The 22,688-nt window shown below is 43.8% G+C and overlaps 1 protein-coding gene across 1 annotated transcript in view; it reads right to left on the bottom strand.

The window, feature by feature from the left end:
- Positions 1-22,688, bottom strand: part of ACVR2B (activin A receptor type 2B) — a 106,421-nt gene that overhangs the window by 18,917 nt on the left and 64,816 nt on the right. The window contains exons 2-5 of the mRNA XM_069859265.1: positions 6,826-7,033; positions 3,059-3,168; positions 1,550-1,701; positions 153-296 (exon numbers count right to left, since the gene is read on the bottom strand). Of these exons, the coding sequence (XP_069715366.1) occupies positions 153-296; positions 1,550-1,701; positions 3,059-3,168; positions 6,826-7,033 (614 nt within the window). The remainder of the gene's footprint in view (positions 1-152; positions 297-1,549; positions 1,702-3,058; positions 3,169-6,825; positions 7,034-22,688) is intronic.

The raw sequence follows: 22,688 nt of genomic DNA on the forward strand, positions 1-22,688 counted from the left end.
AGGAAGGGAAGGTCCTTGAACATTTTCACCCAGCAGAAGAGTCCAAATGCATCTTGGTTATGGTCTTAAAAACACTTCCGTAGGCACTTAGAGCACATCAGCACTAGCAAGGAAGCCTGATGAGTGAGAACCTAATGTGATGCCCTTCTCACCTGAATAGGGAAGATTTTCACTGCTACGTAGTCATTCATCAGCTGAGCCTTCCACACGCAGCCAAAGCGTCCCCTTGCCTTGATCTCCAAGAGCTGGAGAGGCTTTAAGCCAACCAGGGGAGAAGGGGGTGGTGGGCCAGGGTCCTGCACAAGAGAAAAACACTGTCACAAGCTGGACTGTAAAGCAATGGGAGGGGAGGGATGGAGAGACTGTGTCAGGGCAAAGAAGTGTATAGAATCATAGACTCATAGAATAACCAGGTTGGAAGAGACCCACCGGATCATCGAGTCCAACCATTCCTATCAATCACTAAACCATGCCCCTTAGCACCTCATCCACCCGTGCCTTAAACACCTCCAGGGAAGGTGACTCAACCACCTCCCTGGGCAGCCTGTTCCGGTGCCAAGTCACATTTCATTTAATACAAATTATTTAGATGTGTTGTTTGCAGCAAGAGGAGCCCATAATTCCCTGTCTTGCTTTTTAGGGCATTTGTATAGAACATACATCGCCTGCTGTCCTCTGGCAAAACCTGAATTCCCATGTTTTCAAAGCAAGAGCTATTTTAGGCTGTAAAATACCAATGACCTCAAGGCTACCTCCTGCCAAAAGTAGGAACTTTTTGATCTTTGTGACCCAACAACCAACTACACCTAAAATCTCCCACTGCTTTGCACTTCATCAGGCTTGTTTCACATAATCCTAGCAATGGGCAGTAAACAGGTCTGTCAGCATCATAAAGATTACATCTGTTTAAACTCTGCAGTTGTTCACGATAACAATGCAACCCTGTGGGACCCATGGGGTTTGAGGTCTGTGCTATCTACTTTCAGATGAGAAAGGTTCACAGTATGGGCTGCAACGAGCAGAAGATGGAGGGAGAGGTAGCTGCTCGGCCCTTCAGAAAAAACGAGAAAGCTCAGGGCACAGCAGAGTCAGCAAGGACCACTTCCCAATGGCTTTGGGCCGTAAGGATGACCTCCTGCGTGCATTCTCTGATGGCTCATGAAAATTAAGCTTCACCAGGGAAAGCATCTCCTCTTGCCCGGTAAAGCTGGTAAGAACTTAATAATCTCTCTGATCTCTGCTCCTCTGCAAAGTTGGCTGAAATCGGGCAACAAGCTTGAGGGTTTGGGGGAAGAGTAGCCATCAAGCAGGGCTGTGTGACTCCATCCCTTAGGAATCTCAGACATGGTGATAATGCCATCTAAACTCATCAGCCTCACAAGGGATGCTAACACCACCATGGAGACCAACTGTACCACCAACTTCAAGAAGATAGATGCAAAAAGTTAGGCCACTTGAAATTAATAAAGCAAAAGTGGATGTGAACACGTATATTGAACAGCCTCAATGCCTTTTGTAAGGTCCAAATAAAGGGAAGGGACTTTCTCACCTCATTAATGTCAACGTGCCCGTAGGGAGGCTTGCGGTGACGGTACATCCAGAAGGCCAAGAGAATGGCCATGGAGAGGACAGCAATGGGAAGCAGCGAGTACACCAGGATGTTGAGTAGGGAGGGCGTTGGCGGTGGCGGTTCGTATATGACTGAGAAAAGAACAGGGTAAGAGAGGGGAAGGACCCTCCAGGGATGTAAGAACACTGTCAGGTAGCAACGAAACCCCATCTTTCCTTCTCCTCCAAAGCTGAAACTACTTAGTGGCATATCCCGTCACATTCAACAGTATTCATAAGGCTCCGCAGTTTACCCTTTTCCCATATGGCTATTGGTAATGGAGTTACAATGGTCCAAACCACACTTTGCAAGTTGAGCCTCCATCTGACCTTTATTTAAGATGGGTATTTCTTGCTGGAATACATAAAAGCAGAACATTTCCTCCTCTTAACCCTTTTGAATGTATTAAGAGAGTATGAAATCCCTTGTAGTGTTGCTTTGCCTTTTACAGTGATTGACAAGATGTCAGTTTTTAGTAAAATGCTGCTGGAGCCACAATCAAATGCACTATTCCCACAGTAGTTCTTGTTCCAAATTACATCAGTGCAGTTGAGACACAAACAATGGGAATACTAAATGGAGCCATGTTGCTATGTTGGAGACAGGGAAGGAAAAAAATAGCAAGACTTGCCAAATTAAACAAAAAGCTGTGAGAGAAAGAGTATTTGCTACTAGGTTGCTACGGGTACATTAATAACAGGAGATAATAAAACCCATGTACACAATTAGAAACCTAACAGGATAGCCCAGGAAAATTTGATAATGGTCTATTGGAACATCTCAGTAGATGCAGGTTGTTGATAGTAAACTAAACCATCCTAAGAAAAAGATCCACCTGATTTAATAGCTTCTATTGAATGATACTTTAGCAAGTGCACTGCTAGAAGAATCATCATTTTTCTATTAGCCTCTGAATAAGAACCTGCTATCTCTTTTCTTCCTTGAAGTATATCCACAAACTCTGAAAGCTGACACACCCCCCCATTCTCTTTCAGTCCCCAGACCAATAAAATAGCAAGAAGATACAAAAGTCACAGATACTCAAGGTATTTGCAGACCTGTGACCCACGAAAGTTAACGAAGAAGGTGTCAAATACCTTTTAAGAGTCTGAGTCTTAATCCATGCTATATAAATTACTCTGCCCTCTTCCCCTTGTGTGGGATTTTGTTTTGTAATATCCCACTATGAACGTCCACCATAAAGTAAACCTAATCCTTACTGATGGCATAACAAGGTGTTGGTACAACACATTTTAACTACAAAGTAAAACAACCTTAAAAACCTTTTCTTAAAGAGCCATAGCAGAAATATGTCTCGACGGTGTAACCAAAATATTACTTTGCATCCTGTCAGATGATTTTTTTTGCTCAACATCCAAGAACTCAAAGTCATTATAAACTGGGGTCTAAAGGAAGAGACCCCCACTCCCCATCCACCCAGTCACTCACCTTCTGGGCCAGAGACTTCAGGCAAATGGGTAAATTTCTCATTGCAATAGTTGCCCTCGCAACAGCAGAAAAACACTTGAGGATTTTCTTCTGTGGCTACACACTCCTGCCTGCATCAAGGTGGGACAGACATGGCAACGAAGGGAAGAAAAAAAAAATATGTCAGCCAACTCCAGCATCTTGTCTTTAGGAGACAACCTGCCCTGAATTGCCTTCTTCATGCGACTTCTCCTGCTGCTGCACTGCACAGATTGGCAATCTCCACTTACAGAACACAACTTGGCACTCAAATACCCCAGGGAATAGCAAGGATCCCTGAAAAGATCGTAGAGGAAACAAATGCTTCCATATGTACCAAAAGCATTAGATGGCAAGTAATAAATAACAGCCGCTGTTGCTAACTGAATGAGAAGCAGAAAAAGGATGGAGATCCCTCCTTCCCTAAACAGTGTCTTTCCTGGAGCCTGTATGCACGCTCTCAGGGGAGAGAAGTATTTGATCATGCAATTAAAGATTGTGTCATAAAGTACATATGACAAGGGTTGAGCTAAGTCTGCTCTCTCAGCCTTGAGCATCACTGTAGGCACTCAAAAGGCACCAGACACTAGCAACATCAGTCCTGCTGCAGGCAGGAGGAAGGCTGCAGCTGTTGGGCTTGGGCTTTTTTTTAAAGTTTAATTTTAAAGTGCCATCTCCTTCTCCTTTAAAAATCTTACTCCTGCACAAAAGCCTTTAAGAAAATCAGGTTGAAGCTTTCGTGTTTTACATTCGCTTCTTATCCAGGCAGCACTACAGCCTACTCAGCACTAAGGTTTCCTTCCACGGACTGTGCAGTGTGTTAGGGGACTTCCATGGATCAGACCAACTCCACTTCCACACATCCTCCCTCTCCCACAAATCAATGCCAGAACACACGTGCAGTTACTGTTACAGTGCCCTAGCAGCCATTTCTTTCTTAAATGCCTGCTTCCCTTCCCTGCCACCTTTTGCTACGTTACCCTCTACTTTTAGTTATTAGGGTTGCAGAGCTGCTTTCCACAGAGAACTGTATCAAACTATTTCCTGAAGCCCAGCTAAATTATATGCATAATTTCCTTCCTTTGACCACTTGGAGGAAGTAGCAAAACAATCATATGTGTTTGACATCATTACTCATTTATGAACCCATGCCAAGCCTCCCTTTCTGTGGTATCACTGACATACTGCCACGAGAAGGTTATTCAATCATAACTCAGGGTAGTTTTCAATGCTTTATTCCTTCTGAGGCAAAAAAAAGCAGCTTTAGCTGACGTTTCTCATGCAAGATCTCAGCTGGGAAGCACTTGGTTTGTTACTCAGGCTTTAATTTTTTGAACTTCAAAGAAAAAAAAAAGCAGCTATTTGACTTATTCAAATGAACAAAGATGTTTCAACAAGTTAAGCAATGTTTCCAGATGCTTTTTCGTGAAATCAGATAACAAGGCACTAGGGTTTAACAGCATCAGTATTGGAGTCTTCAACAGAAAACACATCCTTTGCTAAATCTGCTGGTTAAGAAATCAAGCTAATGAGTGAAAACAGGCTGCTCCACATCTGTAATTCATTACCCCTGTCTTTGAGTTGGTGTGCGCTCAGGGCAGCCATCCAGGTACATATGACATGTTACACTTAGCAAATATTACAAATGAGACTGTGGGAGAGAATGACACATTTTTCTATGGCAGAGAGGGCATATTTCATAGTGGTTCATGTGGTCTTCAAAGGAATGTGAACACAGCCTCTCCAATGTGGCTGTGTAAATAAACCAAGAGCACACAAGTCAATTTTTTCAACACTACCTGTTTCCTATAGCCTTAAATGTACCTATGCCACATTCTTGTTTCCTTAAGATAAAGAACAGAGTTTGAAGCCATCATCTCCAATGTCCCAACACTTGCATCCTGAATTTTTCACCTTCTGGCGACAAGAAGTAGGCAGCATTTGGCTTAGACCAGTATACACTCCCTGTGCTAGGAGAGGAGCTGCAGCCTGGCAGAGAAGGGGACACTTTGGCAGATACAGGTGCATCTCCTGAGGCTGCACACAGGAGCTCGTCATCCAAAGATGCTGAAGACAGAGACAGAAAGGGCAACAGCACAGCACTGTCCGTCAAAACATCATATTTTTAGCCATTTTTGCCACCTTGGGATGGAGCACTACCTGCATGAAAAACTGCTGAGGACACTCAAGGGAAAGGGAAAAAAAAAAGACTCCATTTAAACAGCCTTTATTTAATTAGAGCTAACCTTTATTTCAAATGTTGCTTTCAACACTTGTACTGTTTGTTAATTCTCAGAAGATCTTTTAGCTTTGCCCTGGAACTGCGGCTTTGAAGAATCAGGCTGCAGGATAATTGATGCTCAACCTGCGGCTGCAAAAAGGCTTGTGAGAAGCTCTGGAAACTTTTTACTGTTGTAACAGAGCAATACATTATGACAAAGTTTAAGAACCACTACATCCCTGCACAGAGACACTTAGTGACAATACAAGTGTCACTGTATAGGAGAGCAGGCACTGAAAAGAGAAATCTGTTTACAGTAAACACTTCTGCTTGTAAGTAGGAAACTAGAGTGACCCGCTGTTCTCAGAAGGATCAGCATTAAGATGACTAATAGGCCAAGGAGGATTGATTTATCAGAAAGAATAAAAATTTAACCATATATAGAACTTGGCTACACAACTGGCAAGGGAATAGGTGTGGTGGGAAAGTAACCCCAGTGCTAATAATAGAAGGAAGATGAGGAAAGACTCACAGTGAGGATAAGCTAAGACAACGAGCACAAAACTCTCCAGCCAAGGGACAAATCTAGTCCCAGCTTAAGCCCCATGGCTTAGGACCTGATGTCCTAAAACTTTTGGAAAGAGAAGCTACAAAGATGCACAGCTGGGAATTGCACAAAGGTAAGATCAGCCTACACTGGTGATATAACCAAGGGAAATTGTTGAATTTTCTGTCCTGTTAATCCTTATTCAAAGGGTTGGGTTTGAACTGGCTGGTTAGTCACTGGAGTTTTTTTAAGAGAAACGCTGAGTGAGTCCAGAGTTACTGAGCACTGTCCTTTTAAACTGTGAAACTTCAGAGGGCTATTTTCTTTAGCTGTAATTCTTTTCCCCTCTGTAGAATTGTATCAAGGGAAACGAGAAAAGACCAGTTTATTTTCCCAGCTATTTAACGAGACTGGAACCTTTGTACTATAAAACCTCACTCCTTTTCAGCTCGCTACAGGCAGCGACACACAAACACACATATTGCTTTTGTTGCCTGACTCTTTCTCCTGGCCCATCTCTTAAGTCAGCTGAAGAACAGCAAAACTTTTTGCAACATCATAAATGCCAGACTATCTCAACCTCTAACCACCCCCAGATATCTGTGATTTTCTAGAGAGCTCCAAATGATTCCAAGTTTTCCTTTGTATCGCCAAATGCTCTTGGAAGAACACACTGCTCTTCATTTGATGGTACAGGACACGTTTTTAAACGCATGCCAGAATTATTAAAGTTTTGCTAAGGAAAAAAAAACAAACTACACAACAAAAAATCCCCAGAAGTGCCTTTTGTAGCTTCTATTTTAAAAGTCAAGGCAGTTAAGTGACAATTCTGAGAGCTGCATTAGCAACAGAAGTAATTACAGGGGATGAATGGGCCAATTCACTTGTACTTGCTTTCTTTTCCTTGATGCAAAAATCATGAGCTTTTGCACTTAGAGGAACAATTAAATCTGTATTCAGAAAAACTAGTTAGGCTATTACCTGTCATAACAGTTGAAGTCGTCTAACCAGCAGCCTTTCTTCACCAGCTCGATGGAGCCCGAGTTGTTTCTCCAGGAGGCATAACAGTGGAGCCGCTTGTCCTTCTCCCCCTCACAGCGCTCCACGCCGCTCTGGTTGGTCTTCTCCAGCTCCCAGTTGGCATTATAGTAAATGCATTCCCTTGTCTCTGCCTCTCCATGGCCTGGTCCTGAAGCAAAATTCAAACCCCAAAATACATTCAAGCAAAATCAGAAACAGATCCCAAGAGAGACATCTCCACATAGCTATACTTTAGGTGATGCATACATTTGCCCCCCTGGGAGCTAAGGAGCTCATCAATGTGAGCTTCAGCACAGTGTGGAGAGTTCTTCTCCTTTGCCGGTGTAAGGTGGGAAACAGAGAGGTCAGGTTTGCCTAAGCTCAAAACAGGAGCTCATGGTGAAGCCAAGAGCCCAGCTGAGACCTCACCCCGACCCCTCTGGGTCTCCTGTGGCCAGGGCTTCAACCACGTGACCCTAACGGAAGGATGGAAAAGGCAAATCATACCCAGTATTTTCTAACTACAGAAACCCTGTTTAGGAAGGACAACCTCCTAGGGTGCTACTTGCTGTTTGCTGGGATATACCCTCCCTTTCCACCTCTATTCTGGGAAACAACACCTAAAAATAAATGGTTTCTTACATGGGTAAGATGTAACTGAGAATAGATAACATCCATCCTGCAGGTAAGGGCCAGACCAGTGCCTATTCCTCACTTAGATCTCAGTTCCAGCTTATTTGGCTAAGTCTCAACACGATAAAAGCTCATACTGCCTCTCCACTCAAGCAAGACCTTCAGTAAAAAGCAACTCTGTTACCCAAACAGACTTTTGGCCACCACAAACAAAGGAGTCTCCATAGCTTGTTGGTCTTTTCCCCTGTAGAGCCTTGCACCACAGGATTTCCTACTGCCCCGAACGAAACAATTCCCACATGGCCACCATCCCACAGAGCTTAAACATGACTACAGACACATCCGTTAAAAATGGAGTCAAATAAGGGAACACTAATATCTGCAGGCGACCTGTTCTCTCTCAAGCACTAGAAATCCTCACTTCAATTGGAAATTAATTTTGTGGCATTTTGACAAGTAGTTTAAAACAAGTATGAAACAAACACACAACATATAAGCAGACACCCAGAAAAGGTACCATGAAGCTAGTGATTTTTGAAATCCCGAGATGCCCTGTGGCCATCTCTCTTTGGGATTACCCAACCTAAGGCAAGGTTAGACCTGGCCATTATTTTGATGGATTGCAGTCATGGAAAACTTAGGTATCTCAATAAAACGTGCTGACAAATGGTTAGAAAACATGAATGGGTCCCACAGGATGGTGAAATGAAACGGTTACGCTCCCAGAATAGCCAGACCTTTTCAAAATGCTGAACTAAGTTTCTGGCTGGAAAATTTTTCAGTGCTTTCATGATTGCCTTCTCCAAAGGCTGTGCAACCTTTAATGTTAAGGCAGTCAGGGCCATGTCTGTACCATATAAATGCAACTCAGGCTGTGATTCCCAATCAACGTGGCAAACGAGAAGAGGAGGCTGAGGGGAGACCTCATTGCTCTCTACAACTACCTGAAAGGAGGTTGTAGAGAGGAGGGAGCTGGCCTCTTCTCCCAAGTGACAGGGGACAGGACAAGAGGGAATGGCCTCAAGCTCCACCAGGGGAGATTTAGGCTGGACATGAGGAAAAGATTCTTCACAGAAAGGGTCATTGAGCACTGGAACAGGCCCATGGATGGGGTGGATGGGGTGCTAAGGAGCATGGTTTAGTGTTTGATAGGAATGGTTGGACTCGATGATCCGGTGGGTCTCTTCCAACCTGGTTATTCTGTGATTTGATACAGTTCAGTCTACATAAGACACTGAGTAGCTAGTGGTTTGCAGCCAGCAGAGGAAACACCCAGCCTGGGCACAGGCTTCAGGTCCCTGTAGCTTCACTGCTTCCATACCTGAACACACATCTGCTACTGATGTTAAGAGCATTCACAACAACCTGCTGGAGAAGCGAGTATTACTTCCAACTGAAAATCCAACACTCCAAGATTAAACGACTTGTCCCAAGTGAGCAGAATGCCAGGTGGATCGTGACCTTCCTTTCCACAGCTTGCAACTCCTTATGTTGTCACGTTTTCAAGCTGTTACCTAGCAGCAGGAGATGCACCTCCAATTTTGCAGTCCGTGGAGAGGACTTCAGAGACAGTGTTGGAGCTAGAGATTGCATTAAAGCTATTGAATGTAGCCTGATCTGCAGTAGGGAATCAACCTTCCACTGCCAGTAGGCATCAAGCAAAGAGCACAGAACAGAAGTAGAACTGCAAGAAGGTAGCAGGAGAAACCACAGTTTCTGCACAAGTCCAGCCTGCTCCAGATACCAATGCCTGGACTCAGCAATGTGTAATTTTCATGATACAGAGCAAACTCATCAGACTAGAAAGATCTCTTTGCAAGTTGAAGAGGTGTTCAATCCTTCAATAACTCTGCTTTGGGGAAGAATATTTAATCTGCACTGTGGAAGAGACTGCAAGGGAGGGGTATGAGAAAGTCAGCTTTATGACTTCTGAGACTGGAAATTATATTCAAAGCACAAACAGGAGCTCAATTTCAATAGCACCTGCAGGTTTTATCAGCGCTTGGAAAGCTCCATCTAAGTTTTTCCTCTGATGAGTTGCTTGCTATAATAAAAACAACCTACCGATGTCCCTCAACACAGAACAACGTCAATATTGACACTACTTGTTAAAGCTGTGATATTTGTTCTCTTGATACCTACACCATGCTTTGTTAGGGCAGATTAGGCATTTTTGCTAAATACTGGTTAAATCAGCAGGAAATCTAAAGAACATTGTCTTGTGTGCAGGGAGGGCGTTATCTTTTTATTTACAAAGGAGTAAGAAAATATCTTAGCTTCACTGCAATACTACATATGGCTTCCAGCTGATACCTGAGAGTTAATATTCACTATCACTTTCTGGCCTAGTCCTTCAAATACATTTTGTAATATCATTTCCATCATCCCAAACCGAATCCCTAGACGGAAATTTCCTCTCCCTCTTCAATACCATCCCCTAGAAAACAGGAAGGTTTAATGAACCCTTTGCCTGGGAAACAGACCCAAAAATCTAATCCTGGCTCAGCCACCTCCATCTGTAACCTCGAGCAATATTGTGTAGCCTCTGTTTTCTCCACCTGCAACAAGGGCCAGCGCAACGCACAAAGCTGCGGTGAGATTTGATGCTTCCACTGTGCTTTGAAAAGGGAATGTTAAAAAGATGTGAAGCAGGAGCTGTAATCGGCTCTGGGACCAACAAACCGAGGCTGCTAAATCCTGTGCTGAGCCCAGGCTCCCTTCCCCCAAGACAGTTGTCTTTTCTGGAACAAGTTTCAGCTGAAGACTAAGATCTGCTTGCAAACACGCAAAACCAACTCATCAAACAGCAACCACGCCAGGAAAAAGGCCTTTTGCAGTTTTCCCCTCGCTGTCAAAGTTTATATGAATTGAATAAAAGCACGGATAAAGTTTTGGATGACTAAATACATGCATGTTTTCCTTAAGACACCTCCTAAGGATGTGTGCAGTAAGAAGCTTTAAAAAAATCTGTGCGTTTGCTAACTGCTTTCAGATCTTTTTAAAAACCATTTGGTAAGGATCCTCATCCCACTGAGTGCTCAGGACTGCAAGAAACCCTTTTGTTTGTGCCCAAAATGGTCTCAGCAGGAAGGGGCACAGCTCCAGGACTGGGTGTTAATTTACCTGCTGCTTCAGCTCATCAAGAAACACTCACACCTTACTCTGTAATGGATCATGCAGAGACCAGAGTTTGTAGCTAACTGCTTTATCTGCATTAAAACCATCAGCTCAATGGAGGGAGGTGGAATTGAAACCAGTTTTTGTGCCTTTAAGGGAGAATGATGGACTGGTGGTGACTAAGAGGAGGAAATCTCAGTTCTGTGCCTGCACCTCTGGGAAGCTGTGTAGTTTTTCCTTCCTCTCATTTCCCTCTTAGGCAATGGGTACGGAAGTGCCCATTCCTCTAGTACTGCCAGAGCTCTGTAAGAAGCATTGATCTGGACTTCTGCAGAGCAACACAGGTGGGGAAGGCACAGATCAACCATGCTCTACTTGTCATTTCAAGCTGCAAGAAAAACTAGAGGGCATTGCCCCAGAACGGATGCAGGAAGCATTTGCCTCCTTCCACCAGACACAGTTGATGCATTAGCATAAGGAGGGTTGGCCTGGACTTGAGTGGGCCATCCTCAACCATGACACCATGACCTAGTTTCAGGGAACTTGAAGAGTCGAACCACACCTGAGCAGCTGAGGGAAGGGACAGGATTAATTCTGGCTATAAAAAGCTTCTCTTGAAAGCCTATGGGTGCGGTCACAAGCCACAGCTTGAAATGGACTAAAGGGGCTGTGTGCCCCTGGTGCTGACCTTCTCTCATAGAATCACTAGGTTGGAAAGGACCCACTGGATCATCAAGTCCAACCATTCCCATCAATCACTAAACCATGCCCCTCAGTACCTCATCCACCTGTCTTTTAAACACCTCCAGGGAAGGTGACTCAACCACTTCCCTGGGCAGCCTGTTCCAGCGCCCAATGACCCTTTCCATGAAATATTTTTACTGATGTCAAGCCTGAACCTCCCCTGGTGGAGCTTGAGGCCATTCCCCCTTGTCCTGCCCCCTGTCACTCGGGAGGAGAGGCCAGCTCCCTGCTCTCCACAACCTCCTTTCAGGTAGTTGTAGAGAGCAATAAGGTCTCCCCTTCCCACTGTCTCCCTCAAACCAGCACTGACACGTGGTAGGAGAGCTCCTGACTTCCTTCATTTGGTGGTATCGCCTGGTTTGGACATCCACGCTAAGCTTTTGGCAGAAAGTCAACAGGACTTGTGTATAATGAGATATAACCTGTTGCTAAGCAAGTGTTGGAAGATTGCTGTCAGAACTTAGTTGAATTCATGGGCTCTCGTTCCCCTCTCAAGTAACCAAGCTATGGCAGCCACAAAGCAAAAGTTTAAGCCATTTCTTACCCAGCAGGGACTCCCTATTAGGTACAGGCAAGAAGTATAAATGCAGGAAGGAGCTGCTGGCCCCTGGCACACATTTGCATTTTGCAGGGGAGATGTTTCAACCATGTCTGCAGAAACTACCACAGGCAGAACCACCTGGCTGCACAGAAAACGCTGAGCAAGCAAACCAGGAGTGTGCACATCAGGCAGGAGCATCTCCAGCGGAGCAGCCTGCTGCTTTCAGCCCCAGTTCTCTCCATGGAAAAAGCCTCGTATCAGCAGCTAGGCAAAACCCATAAACATTTTAATACCATGGTCCACTAACAGTCACTTAAGGAACGAAGTCTGAAGTCCTGTTTGAAATCAAAGTCTGAGGAAGAATCAGGCTTTGCAGGAGCAGGTGGGTTTCTGAAACATCACTAGGATTTTGCCAAGCAAGTCCCCCAAAACCTGTCTGAGGCAAGTAATGATGGAAAGAACAGTCAAAACACCGTGTGACGTGGGAAGACCTCTCTCCTCTACTTGGGAGTCGCAAGGCACACAGGAAGCTCATTAAAAAGGGTCCTCTTGAACTGAAGGACTTCAGCCTGCTGAGGCATGGGACCTTGCTGCTGATCTAAGACTAAACTCTGCTCTCCTAATTTGAAGCTGTCGACAGATCACTGAGGCTGTGTTATTATCCAACAGCTGCTAAATTATAGCCAAGATCAAGTGTAGCAACTATGGGTCTAGGTGTTAGCAGTTGCTGGGCTCCTTACTCATAATTAGATACATAGGGAATATTTTCCCCAAGGCTGAAGGCTGCTGTAAATCTCAGCTCTCTATCTCTGCTTGTCCCCTTTTCAAAACCTAAAATGAAAGTATACGAAAAGATGGGATGTGTCAAAATAGTCTGCATAAACACTGAGTGATTTACCAGACAGTCTGTTTGCCTAACTGTCAAAACCACCGGGCTTTATACATGAAACTGTGTATGCAACTGAAGTTATTTGCAAACACTTAGTTATGTCCCTATATAGCTATTTGTACATGTAATTTTATAATATAAAATGACAGAGATTGTACACTGAATTGGGGTAATTGCCCTCTAATTTGGAGGGTAATTGCATGTAGCAATTAAGCAACTGCGGATGCATTCTTGCATGTGTGATTATGAAAGTCAGGCCCTTTGTTTGAGGCTTGGGTTTGTTTTGAAGAGCTATTCCTCAAACCACAGCATGGCTAGAGCTGGGAAGTAAAAGGCTGCTGGGTGCTCACCTTGCAGCGCAGCATCTGTTGGGATGAGCCATCAGCATCAGCTCACACCCGCCCCTTCCCATTGCTCAGCGCGTGCAGGGATGCTAAACCAGCTGCCTCTGAACCTGGCCCTGAATTTTGGCACATCGTTTAGTGGGGGGGACCATGATCTAAGCATGCTGGGAGGCATTGGTGGGCAGAGAAAAAGGGCTGAGCCTCCCAGCTCTCCCTCTCCCAGACACCTGCCCACAAGTTATGTGCTGGACTGCAAACTAAAGAAATTCAAATAATTATTGCCAGCATTTTGGATTTTCAAAATCAAGCCAGTGGAAGGCTTGCAACTGGGAAAGTTTGGAAAATGTTGCTCTAGAGAGACCACCCAGTTGTATCTCTACAGAGCTGATAATGAATCTGCGATTAGTAAGTGTTGCTCCAGCGCTTATTCCCCAAGCGGGGTGATTTCATTCCTGCTGTACTTAAATAATAGTGTCTAAATACACTTTTAGGCAAAGCATCAAACTAGCGATGACATCTGTGGTTAAGTACGTAACTGTACACGACAATTTAAAGACTCGTTGCTTTTATCTTCTGTTCTTTCACAAACGCCTTGAAACGGCGGAGCCTCACGTAGCAGAAATGACTCCCTTTTCAAGCCAAATTTCACCTCACTTTTGAGGAGCCCCACGGCCAGCGTACACTCGGGCACAGAGCCAGCAGCTACCCAGGGCTTGCCCCTTCCAGCTAGCTGGATGCAAGGATGGGCAGTGCCCTGGCTTATTAAAAAAACTGGTAAAGAACCAACTGTTTCAAAATGGTTTGGTGCTTAAGCCAAATCAGGTAAAACTGGGTCCCATGCAGCCCTGAGAACAGCAATGGTGTAATGCCAAGGGAGGCTATTACTTTGAATTTTGCTTTCTGTCAATACATTTGGCATATCCCACGATAAAAGAGCTCTACGTTTTCTAGTCAATCAATGGCTGTTAATCTATTATCTCAGCATATATTGCCATGGTAACCTGCAATGATGCCATTGACAACCAGTCTCAAAAGGACAGTAGGCTTTAAGTCATTTTCTTTTAAAATTAAAAAAGGAACTTTAATATTAAGAAATACATCCTCCCTGCTCACCAGGGATGACAACTCAGGACTTCTATATTCACACCATGACTCACGCTTCACAGCTTCCACAGACATCTGTGTAGCAACCCCCCCCCCCATATCTCTTTTTTAACTGGGGCTTAAGTCAGTAGAAAGTAACATAGAAAATATTCAAAAGAATTAGATCTTTATTACAATTTCCCCCGAAACTGCTAGTAAAATCTGTTTTGTAAAATATAGAGAGCATGTTTTAAGAGTCACTACTATCAGCTCAGGGAAAGAATGCAATAATAAAGGTTTAATTCTTCTGAATAATTTCCCTGGTATCTTAAGCCAAATAGGATGGATAGAAAAGGGATCCAGCGAAGGCCATGCAGCATCCCACCTTCTTACAAGTCCATAAAAAACAGGCATGTTCCTGTTTAGGAAAGCTGGAGCTGAATGACATGACAGCGTTATTCGATTTAGTGAAATACTGAGTGTACACACACACACATGCAGAGCCGATAAGATTAATCTCTTGGCCCAAAGGGGAGGATCACTCAGGGAAAGGTTTAGTAAATCATTCCTCTGGCCAGGCAGAGCTATCCAAGGAGGTTTGGCCAGGTCACCAGCTGGACTTGTGTGCAGCAGGACAAAAACGTTGCCAGCAGTTAATCAATTTTTGGAAGCAGTGCATTTTTGACTTGAACTCAGTTGGTCACTTCTATATTTTATTTAAAGAAGAGATCATTTTAGCTATCCATTAGAAAAATCCTATTTTGCAGCATTTCAGCTAAGGACAAAGCCAAAATGTAATTAGATTTGTCCCTTCACATTGCTAACTGTATCTGTCTTCCCAAAAAGGTTTTAGTTCTTTAATAAAACCATAAGGGAGATCAATCAAAAAGCATTTAATGCTGCGGTGCTTCTGCAGTTCACGTTTAAATGCACTTCGGGTCACAAACGAGGCAATTTGGACAGCAGAGCTAAAACCGGATTAGCAATAACAAACAAAAAAGCCTCAATGTCTTTTTTCTTTTTTTTAATACATACACACACTCCCCTGCTATGCCCAAGGAATAAAACCAAAATCAAGTCAGCCTCGATGAACATAAAGTTACGCATCCAAGAAGGGCACCATGACCAACCACCTGTCTGCAGCGCAGGGTGGAGGAGAAAGCGTGAAGCTGCAGACCACCCAGCCAAACTTCCCAAGATGCTGAGCTGCTGTCTGTTATCTATGTGTGACCATCCCCAAAGACGCCACCTCGTGCTGGACCTTTACTACAGCCAAATGCCAACTACTCCTCCACTCGTCCTGCTTTGAGGAGGCACCTCCTATCTTCCTTTCCACCACTACACCAACAAAATGCCTTGTTCCACATAGGATTTCTATAGAAGAGAGGCTGCATTTTCCCCACAGAGCACAAGTTTTCCAACAAGCATATAGTTATTGAGATTGCTTTTTTCTTAAATTTGAGGTGTGCATTTATAAAAGCATCAAGCAGACCATTTATTTGGCTTGTAACAGCAATGACTACACTCTGGCATGAAAAATGGACCCTTGTGGGCTAAGCACTGTGCAAATAAGCTACCAAGAAGGTTGTCACAGGCCCCAAATTTTGCAGCCTCAGTGACAGAAAATATTAGAGATTAAAGACAAGATTAAGATATTTCCAACCACACTCCTAAAATCAAATAGAGGGCAGATTTTGACCAGATGCCACAAATCACTATGTAAAATATGCAGCAAATGCTGAAATGACATTTAAAACATAATAGTTTGTTCTCTCCTGTTCTCCTCAGGAGCCAGCATGAGGTCTCCAAAGAGCATGGGAGGAGGAAGTGAAATCACATTATGTTCATAAATATTTTCCACACACACCGTAAAGTTTTGAAAAGCTTTCAACAAAGCAAGTCTACAAAAGAAATTTCCTTCCAAAGGGATGAGGATATGGGAGCATCGCCTTGTGGGACAGCAGTAACCACATGGCAGTTCTTTTCCAAGCTCTTTCATGTGTGCCTGCTCCATCTCACTGTCCTCACCCTACCATGCCACTGCTGCCAGCAGAAATGCCTTTCAGAGCTCCTGAACGTCTTCTCCAGGGAGACATTGATGTGCATCTAACACACCACAGCCCACCTGGCAAGCCACAGAGAGCTTCAGTACCCAAACAGCGGCACCTCAATTCATAATCTCCACATGGTCCTCTGAGATTTATCAGCAGGGACATTTCAAATATGCTTTAAAATGTGCTGAGTCTACTAAGATTGGGCCCCAAGTGCTTTTCTATTGATTCTGCTTGACATTTCCAAATACCACAATTCCAAATTTAATTCACTGGTAATTGGAAAAAATGTAATGCATGTAAATGGACAAGAAGATGTTGGAAGTCCAAAAGGTCAAGCATCAGGAAAGCATACCCCCAAGAACTAAATGATGTCTGTTTGTCTTCTTGTCACCCTCTTCCACTTGAATAATCAAAGGCTTGGAGTTAGGCAGTTTTCTCATCAGGATGGTGGAAGAAAGGAAATACAAAAGCAAAATCGCTCTAAACTGCGGGACAGGGTTCAAAATTACTTTTTAAACTCAATCATTGACCAAGATTCAAATACAACATAGAGATGACTCACTTAATCAGCAGATTACATGAGCAAGTGGGAAACTCAGGGAAGAATTAATGTGATAACTCTGCCAGTGGAAGAGTCTCTCTATCCAGAAATTAGGTTTCTAAGATTACCTTTCTGCTACTCCATAGCTTCATAGGCATTGAGCTTTTGCTTGACAGCCAGCTGAAGGGGAAGCAGTGGCAGACAGAGAATCTTACCAGATGGGTAAATTCAAACCTCAGGCCCACTGTGATGATGGACATTTGTTGGCTCATCCCAACTGGGGCCTCTGTGCACCTAAGAAATGAACCAGAGGAACCAAGGACTTCAAGAAGAAGAAATGCTGTGGGACCACATGCAGGTGCTTGCCCAGCTCTTTAATAGAACCCTGACCTGCACCAAAGCCTATGGCTCCCTACAGCACCCCTGAGGGTTCAATGTATTGATGAGTAATAAAACTATTTTGGGCAAAGACCATTCGCATATTATACAAAATACAGTATGGAAAAACTCCCATATTTTTCCATGTTCTAGCGAATGAAACATGCAAATTTTAGCTACCGGTCCAACCTGCATTCCCCAGTGCAGAAGCAATCACTGATGCGCTGACGCTCTGCCACATTTTAGCTCAAATGATAAGAATGTGATCGAAATACAGTGCACAAACAAGCACCAGCACAATTTATAGCCAGTATTACACTGATGAAGGATAAGAATGCATTACCACATCCCAATCAGTGTTTCCTCAGTTCAGCCCACAGCAGTATGTATGAACATTCTGGATAACACCTTGAAGCAAGCAACATGTTTTACATTACATCCTAGATCTTCCAATTGTTCCAAGTTTTGCAAAAGAAGAAACCACTGGCTTTTAAAAGCCTCTTCCCCAGAGTACGCTGGTATTTCAAGAGTTAACAAGCTTCAGACAAAGCATTAAAGGCAGCTGAACCTAGACTGAAAGAGAAGGGAGGCAGGAGGAAAAGTAACTATCTAGCCCCTGCAATCAGGCACTAGCCTTAAGCCCTCCAAAAGGAAGTAAAGACATTCCTAAAATTCTTCAGAGGATGAGAAGCAAGTTGTCAGCTGAATCAGAAGTCCCTTTCTCCCCACCTTTAGCTCTTAATGGCAAATCCCACATGAGCAATTTTAAAAGCCTCTCTTACAATAGAGCGTTCTCCCAAGTGGCTACAGCACATCTCGGACTTGTCTCATGTTTACAGAAACATACCTTTCTCCTGTGGGTCTATTGAAAAAAGCTCCCATCAAATGACCTGAGGAAGGAATGTAGCACAATCCAATACCATCATGCAATTTCCAGTGATTGTTTCTCTTACAATAATGAAAGGCACGGAAGAAACGGCTGGATAACTGCACTGATTCTCTAAAGACAAGTTATAAAAGAGATGCTGAAGAGATATTATGTAAAGGGTGGGCAGGGGGGAGGCAGGGAGGGAGAGAAATAAAGTCACCTATTAGCTTTCATCTTGATTACATGCACTCACCAGCATCCAGATTCCTACTTCAAATAAAAATGTTTCTGAGCAAATTGTCCCAGAAAGCTCAAACTTTCTGTGGACCAGGCAGAAAGCAAGAAAATAATTGTGTTCTTTTGGACAGGTCTTTTCCTTCCCAGTGCTTTATAGTTTTCTCAAACCATAAGGAAGACCAAATCACTTTGGAACCACAGTGGGCACATGGCATGGAAAAAGAAGTACTTACCTTCCATCTGTGTCCAGGCTTTCTGGATGACATGAGCTCAACAGCTCCACCCAAGAAACTGGGTACATTCCCTTCCAGATCAACTTTCTATTTAGATGCCCGTTCCCATGGTGACAAGGCTCCAATATTACGTAAAACAACATAAAGTAATATTCTAAGATTCAGTGCAGTACTCCTAGACAATTTCCTAACCTCAGATAGGTGGGAATCTCCACGAGCCCCACCTCTGATGCTGCCCCCATACATTCATATGCTGATGTATGAGAAGAAGGAGATCAAAGTGCCCTTGTCTGGGCACTTTGAGGGACAACCACAAGGATTTAGAGGGATTTATCACTGGAAGTGTAATGAGAATCCAAGAGAAGTGAAGGCTCTGGGAAGACCTTACTGCAGCCTTTAAATGCATAAGGGAGGCTTACAAGAAAGACAGAGAGAGACTTTTTACCTGTAACGGCAGGACAAGGAGCAATGGTTTTAAACTGAAAGAGGGTAGGTTTAGATTGGCCATAAGGAAGAGATTTTTTTATCATGACAGCAGAGAGACACCAGAACAGGCTGCCCAAAGAAGCTGTGGATCATTCCAAGTGTTCAAGGCCAGGTTGGATGAAACTGTGAGCAACCTGACTGTGTGAAAGTTGTCCCTGCCCACAGCAGTGGGGGTTGGAACTGGATGATCTTTAAAGGTCCCTTCCAACCTGAACTATTCTATAGTTCTATTATTGAGACATTTAGGTCTCTGAAAGAAAAATAACAGTATATGGTTGTCATTGCTGATTACACCATTGTTGTGGTGACAAGAGGACATCTGATTCCTGGTGATTCTCATCATGTTGAGTGTTACCAGCTGTGACCCAGAGCCCACAGCACTGCTCTGCTGCTGAAGTCACCACTTTGATTTCAGCACAAGGCCACTAACTGCCCCATGTCACCCCCTGACTTGCCATGCCTTAAGTTTCCCTGCAAATGAAAAGGACTATCATGAAGCATTGATGTCTGAAACACTGTGTAGGTTCTAGCTGAATTTCTAAGCAATCTAATCGTCATAACTCCCCCCTCTCCTAACTTGAAGACTCAGTAGAGAGATCTTTCCTGATATCAGAGAGTAGGTCAGACCCTGACACAGAAAAGCCTTTCAAAACTTGAAGACACTTTACATTTCTTTCTCTTCCTTCTCCTCCAGACTTCAGTAACAGGGCAACCAAGGATCAATTCATCCTTGTTTAAATCACCTAGCAAAAAGTCTTTCAAATACTCCCTTTTGGACTCCTCACTACAAGAAAGACATTGAGGTGCTGGAGTGTGTCCAGAGAAGGGCAATAAAGCTAGTGAAGGGTCTGGAGCACAAGTCTTCTGAGGAGCAGCTTAGGGAACTGGGGCTATTTAGACCTTATTGCTCTCTGCAACTGACCAAAAGGAGGTTGTAGCGAGGTGGATGTTGCTCTCTTCTCCCAAGTAACAACCCATAGGACAAGAGGAAATGGCTCCAAGTTGAGGTGTAGATTGGCTATTAGGAAAAATTTCTTCCCTGAAAGGGTTGTCAAGCACTGGAACAGGCTGTCCAGGGAAGTAGTTGAGTCACCATCCCTGCAGGTATTTATAAGAGTGTAGCTGTGGTGCTTAGGGACATGGTGGCTGGCAGTGCTAGGTTAACAGTTGGACTTGCTGATTTTAAAAGTCCTTTCCAACCTAAATGATTCTATGGTTCCATAACCTGCAATATGATCATTTTAGGCTGCAGTCAAACCCTCTCCTTTCTGCTCAAGAGCTTCATCAACTAGATGTAATAATCACTTATTTATCTCCATACGTATGAGTTGTAAGACAAGAGTGTTGCCTGCATGAACATACACGCAGAGGTCTGGCAGCTACTGGGAGAGGAGCAAGCTGCAGCCTTGAACACATCTTCTCACTGTCTCCCCCTGCTCAGATATATGTGGGGACACAGCCATGTAAATTACTCCCACCTCTCTAATAAAAATGTCTCATACTGTACAGTCCTGTTAATCATCAGAAACAGAAACGGAAGACATACCACCAGTAAGTTCCATTTTTTGCTAAATAAAATAATAAAAAATTCCAAGGCAATGTGCAAAGTGTCACTATGACACCAGCCAGTTGAGCAATAAAAGCCTAAGCTACCCACTAGGACTGAACGCACAGCTCTCAGTGCTCTTCAGCCAATTTTCCTGAACTTTGGTAAGGCACTGCAGCTATCTGAGAAGAGCAAACAAACCTTTTGATAACTTTTCGAAGAGTGCAGGACAGTCCATCTGCTTCCACATTGACAAGCAGGTGAACACACCTGCCCCAGGCAAGGCAGCAACAAGGACAGGAAAGTCTCCATCTTTTATATCTTTCTTTTTGAGGCTGGAGCAAAGATAAGACTATAGGAGAGTTTCATCCCACTGCTACATGCACCTACTTCCCCTTGGTATCACATCACAGTTCAAGCTTCTCAACATAAATACTCTAGTACAAGATTCACCTCCATTAATACAATAGCCCCAGCAAAACATAACCTATCACTCAAGGTATCCTGAGCACTAAGAGATACACTCTTCATAATGCTGAATCCAGACTGGAGAATAATATTGCTGATCAACCTCCACCTCCAAGAAGGCTCCTACTTTGCAAAGCTGAGACAAGTGAGTAAGGGCGAAACAAGTGATGATGGGTGAAACAATCATAGAGCTAGTGAGATTCAGGCTCAAAACAAATCCAAAAAAAGCAGTTCTTCATGCAAAAGGTGGGTAATGTGGGGATCCTTTCTCAGAAGATGCTTCATAATGTTTTAAGAACCACCATGTGCGCTTGCTTGTTCTGCCATTCCTCCTCAAGCATCTTTTAGCAACAGAGATGGGGTCAGGTCACCAGGCTGGGTGGGCTTTTGTTCTGGCCCAGTCTGGCCATTTTCCAGTTCCTCTATGTCTTCAAACTGCAAAACATCATTTAAAAATACTTCAAATGCTGCAAGATCCAAGCAGCTACTGGTAAACAAAACACAGTATGTTATTGACTGTAACTTTGCTCTTGATTTCCATTTGACCTATCCAGACAGTCTGCATTGCATTTCACATTGGGATTTGAGGAACCCAAACCCTTCAAACAACTGCCCCGAGGCCAGAAGTGCCATTTGGAGCCAACAGCTGCTGGGAGAAGGACACAATGCCTCCACAAGCTCCTTGCTGCCAGGGCCCATCCTCACGATCCTTTGGATCAACGCTTGCAATGGCTCCCCAATGGGCAAAGATTTTGCACAGGGTGTTCATCTGTTCATTGGTATTTTCCATCTTAGCAAGTTTCATGTAGCAAGAATGCCTCTGCCATTTGAAGAGGGAAGCACTCAGTAATAATTATTCATTAACAACACATCTTAAGTGACCTTAATACTGAAGCAGAGAAAGCTGCCGTGCTTGTTTGGCTGTATTCTGGAAGAAGATGTGGGCCAAGACTTTCAAAGGGAGTAAAGATTTTCATGAAGGGTAGCCCAGCCTAAGCTGTCTTGAAAAGGTGTTTGATTCTTGAAAGGGTAAATACTTAAAATGTCTCAAATAAAGTATCCAGAAGCCACCGTACAGTTTTGAAAAATCTAAGCAGAGAGATGTCACTGTAGTGGTTGGTCCAAGCTGGCACCTCACAACCACCTTAGATCTCAACATAGTGAGGAATTAACCTGGTGTCTTCCTTGCCATAAAAGGTACATTTCCAGCATGGGATAACTAATGGGGATTAGTCATCTCACCACAGAATCTGGCATTTCTACTGAAAAGCAGTTCTATGGATTGAAACAAAAGCAAGGGCAGACCTACAAGCCTTGCAGCAAGAGCTGGAGTCCCTTGTTTACAGCCGGCTTTTCTAGTGTGATAGGCACTGCACGTAAATTATGCTGATACAAGCCACATATCCCTAGTGCTGCAAAAATACAACGCCTGTCCCTGTGCCACTGTTTTTTAGAAGGAGATAATCCCATCTTTAAGTTGACATCTCAGGCATACATAGATGCTTGTAGGAAGCAGAGCACCATACGTGAGAAGCAGAGCCAAGACACACACACACAGTCCAGGCACCAGAATCATTTGTGAAGTAAAAATAACGTGCATCACTTTATGCGTGATTACATTTTCAAAAGCAAAATGTGGTAGGAATTTTTTTTGAAGATGGC

This window comes from Phaenicophaeus curvirostris, chromosome 6, assembly GCF_032191515.1.
Source record: "Phaenicophaeus curvirostris isolate KB17595 chromosome 6, BPBGC_Pcur_1.0, whole genome shotgun sequence".
NCBI classification, from domain to species: domain Eukaryota; kingdom Metazoa; phylum Chordata; class Aves; order Cuculiformes; family Cuculidae; genus Phaenicophaeus; species Phaenicophaeus curvirostris.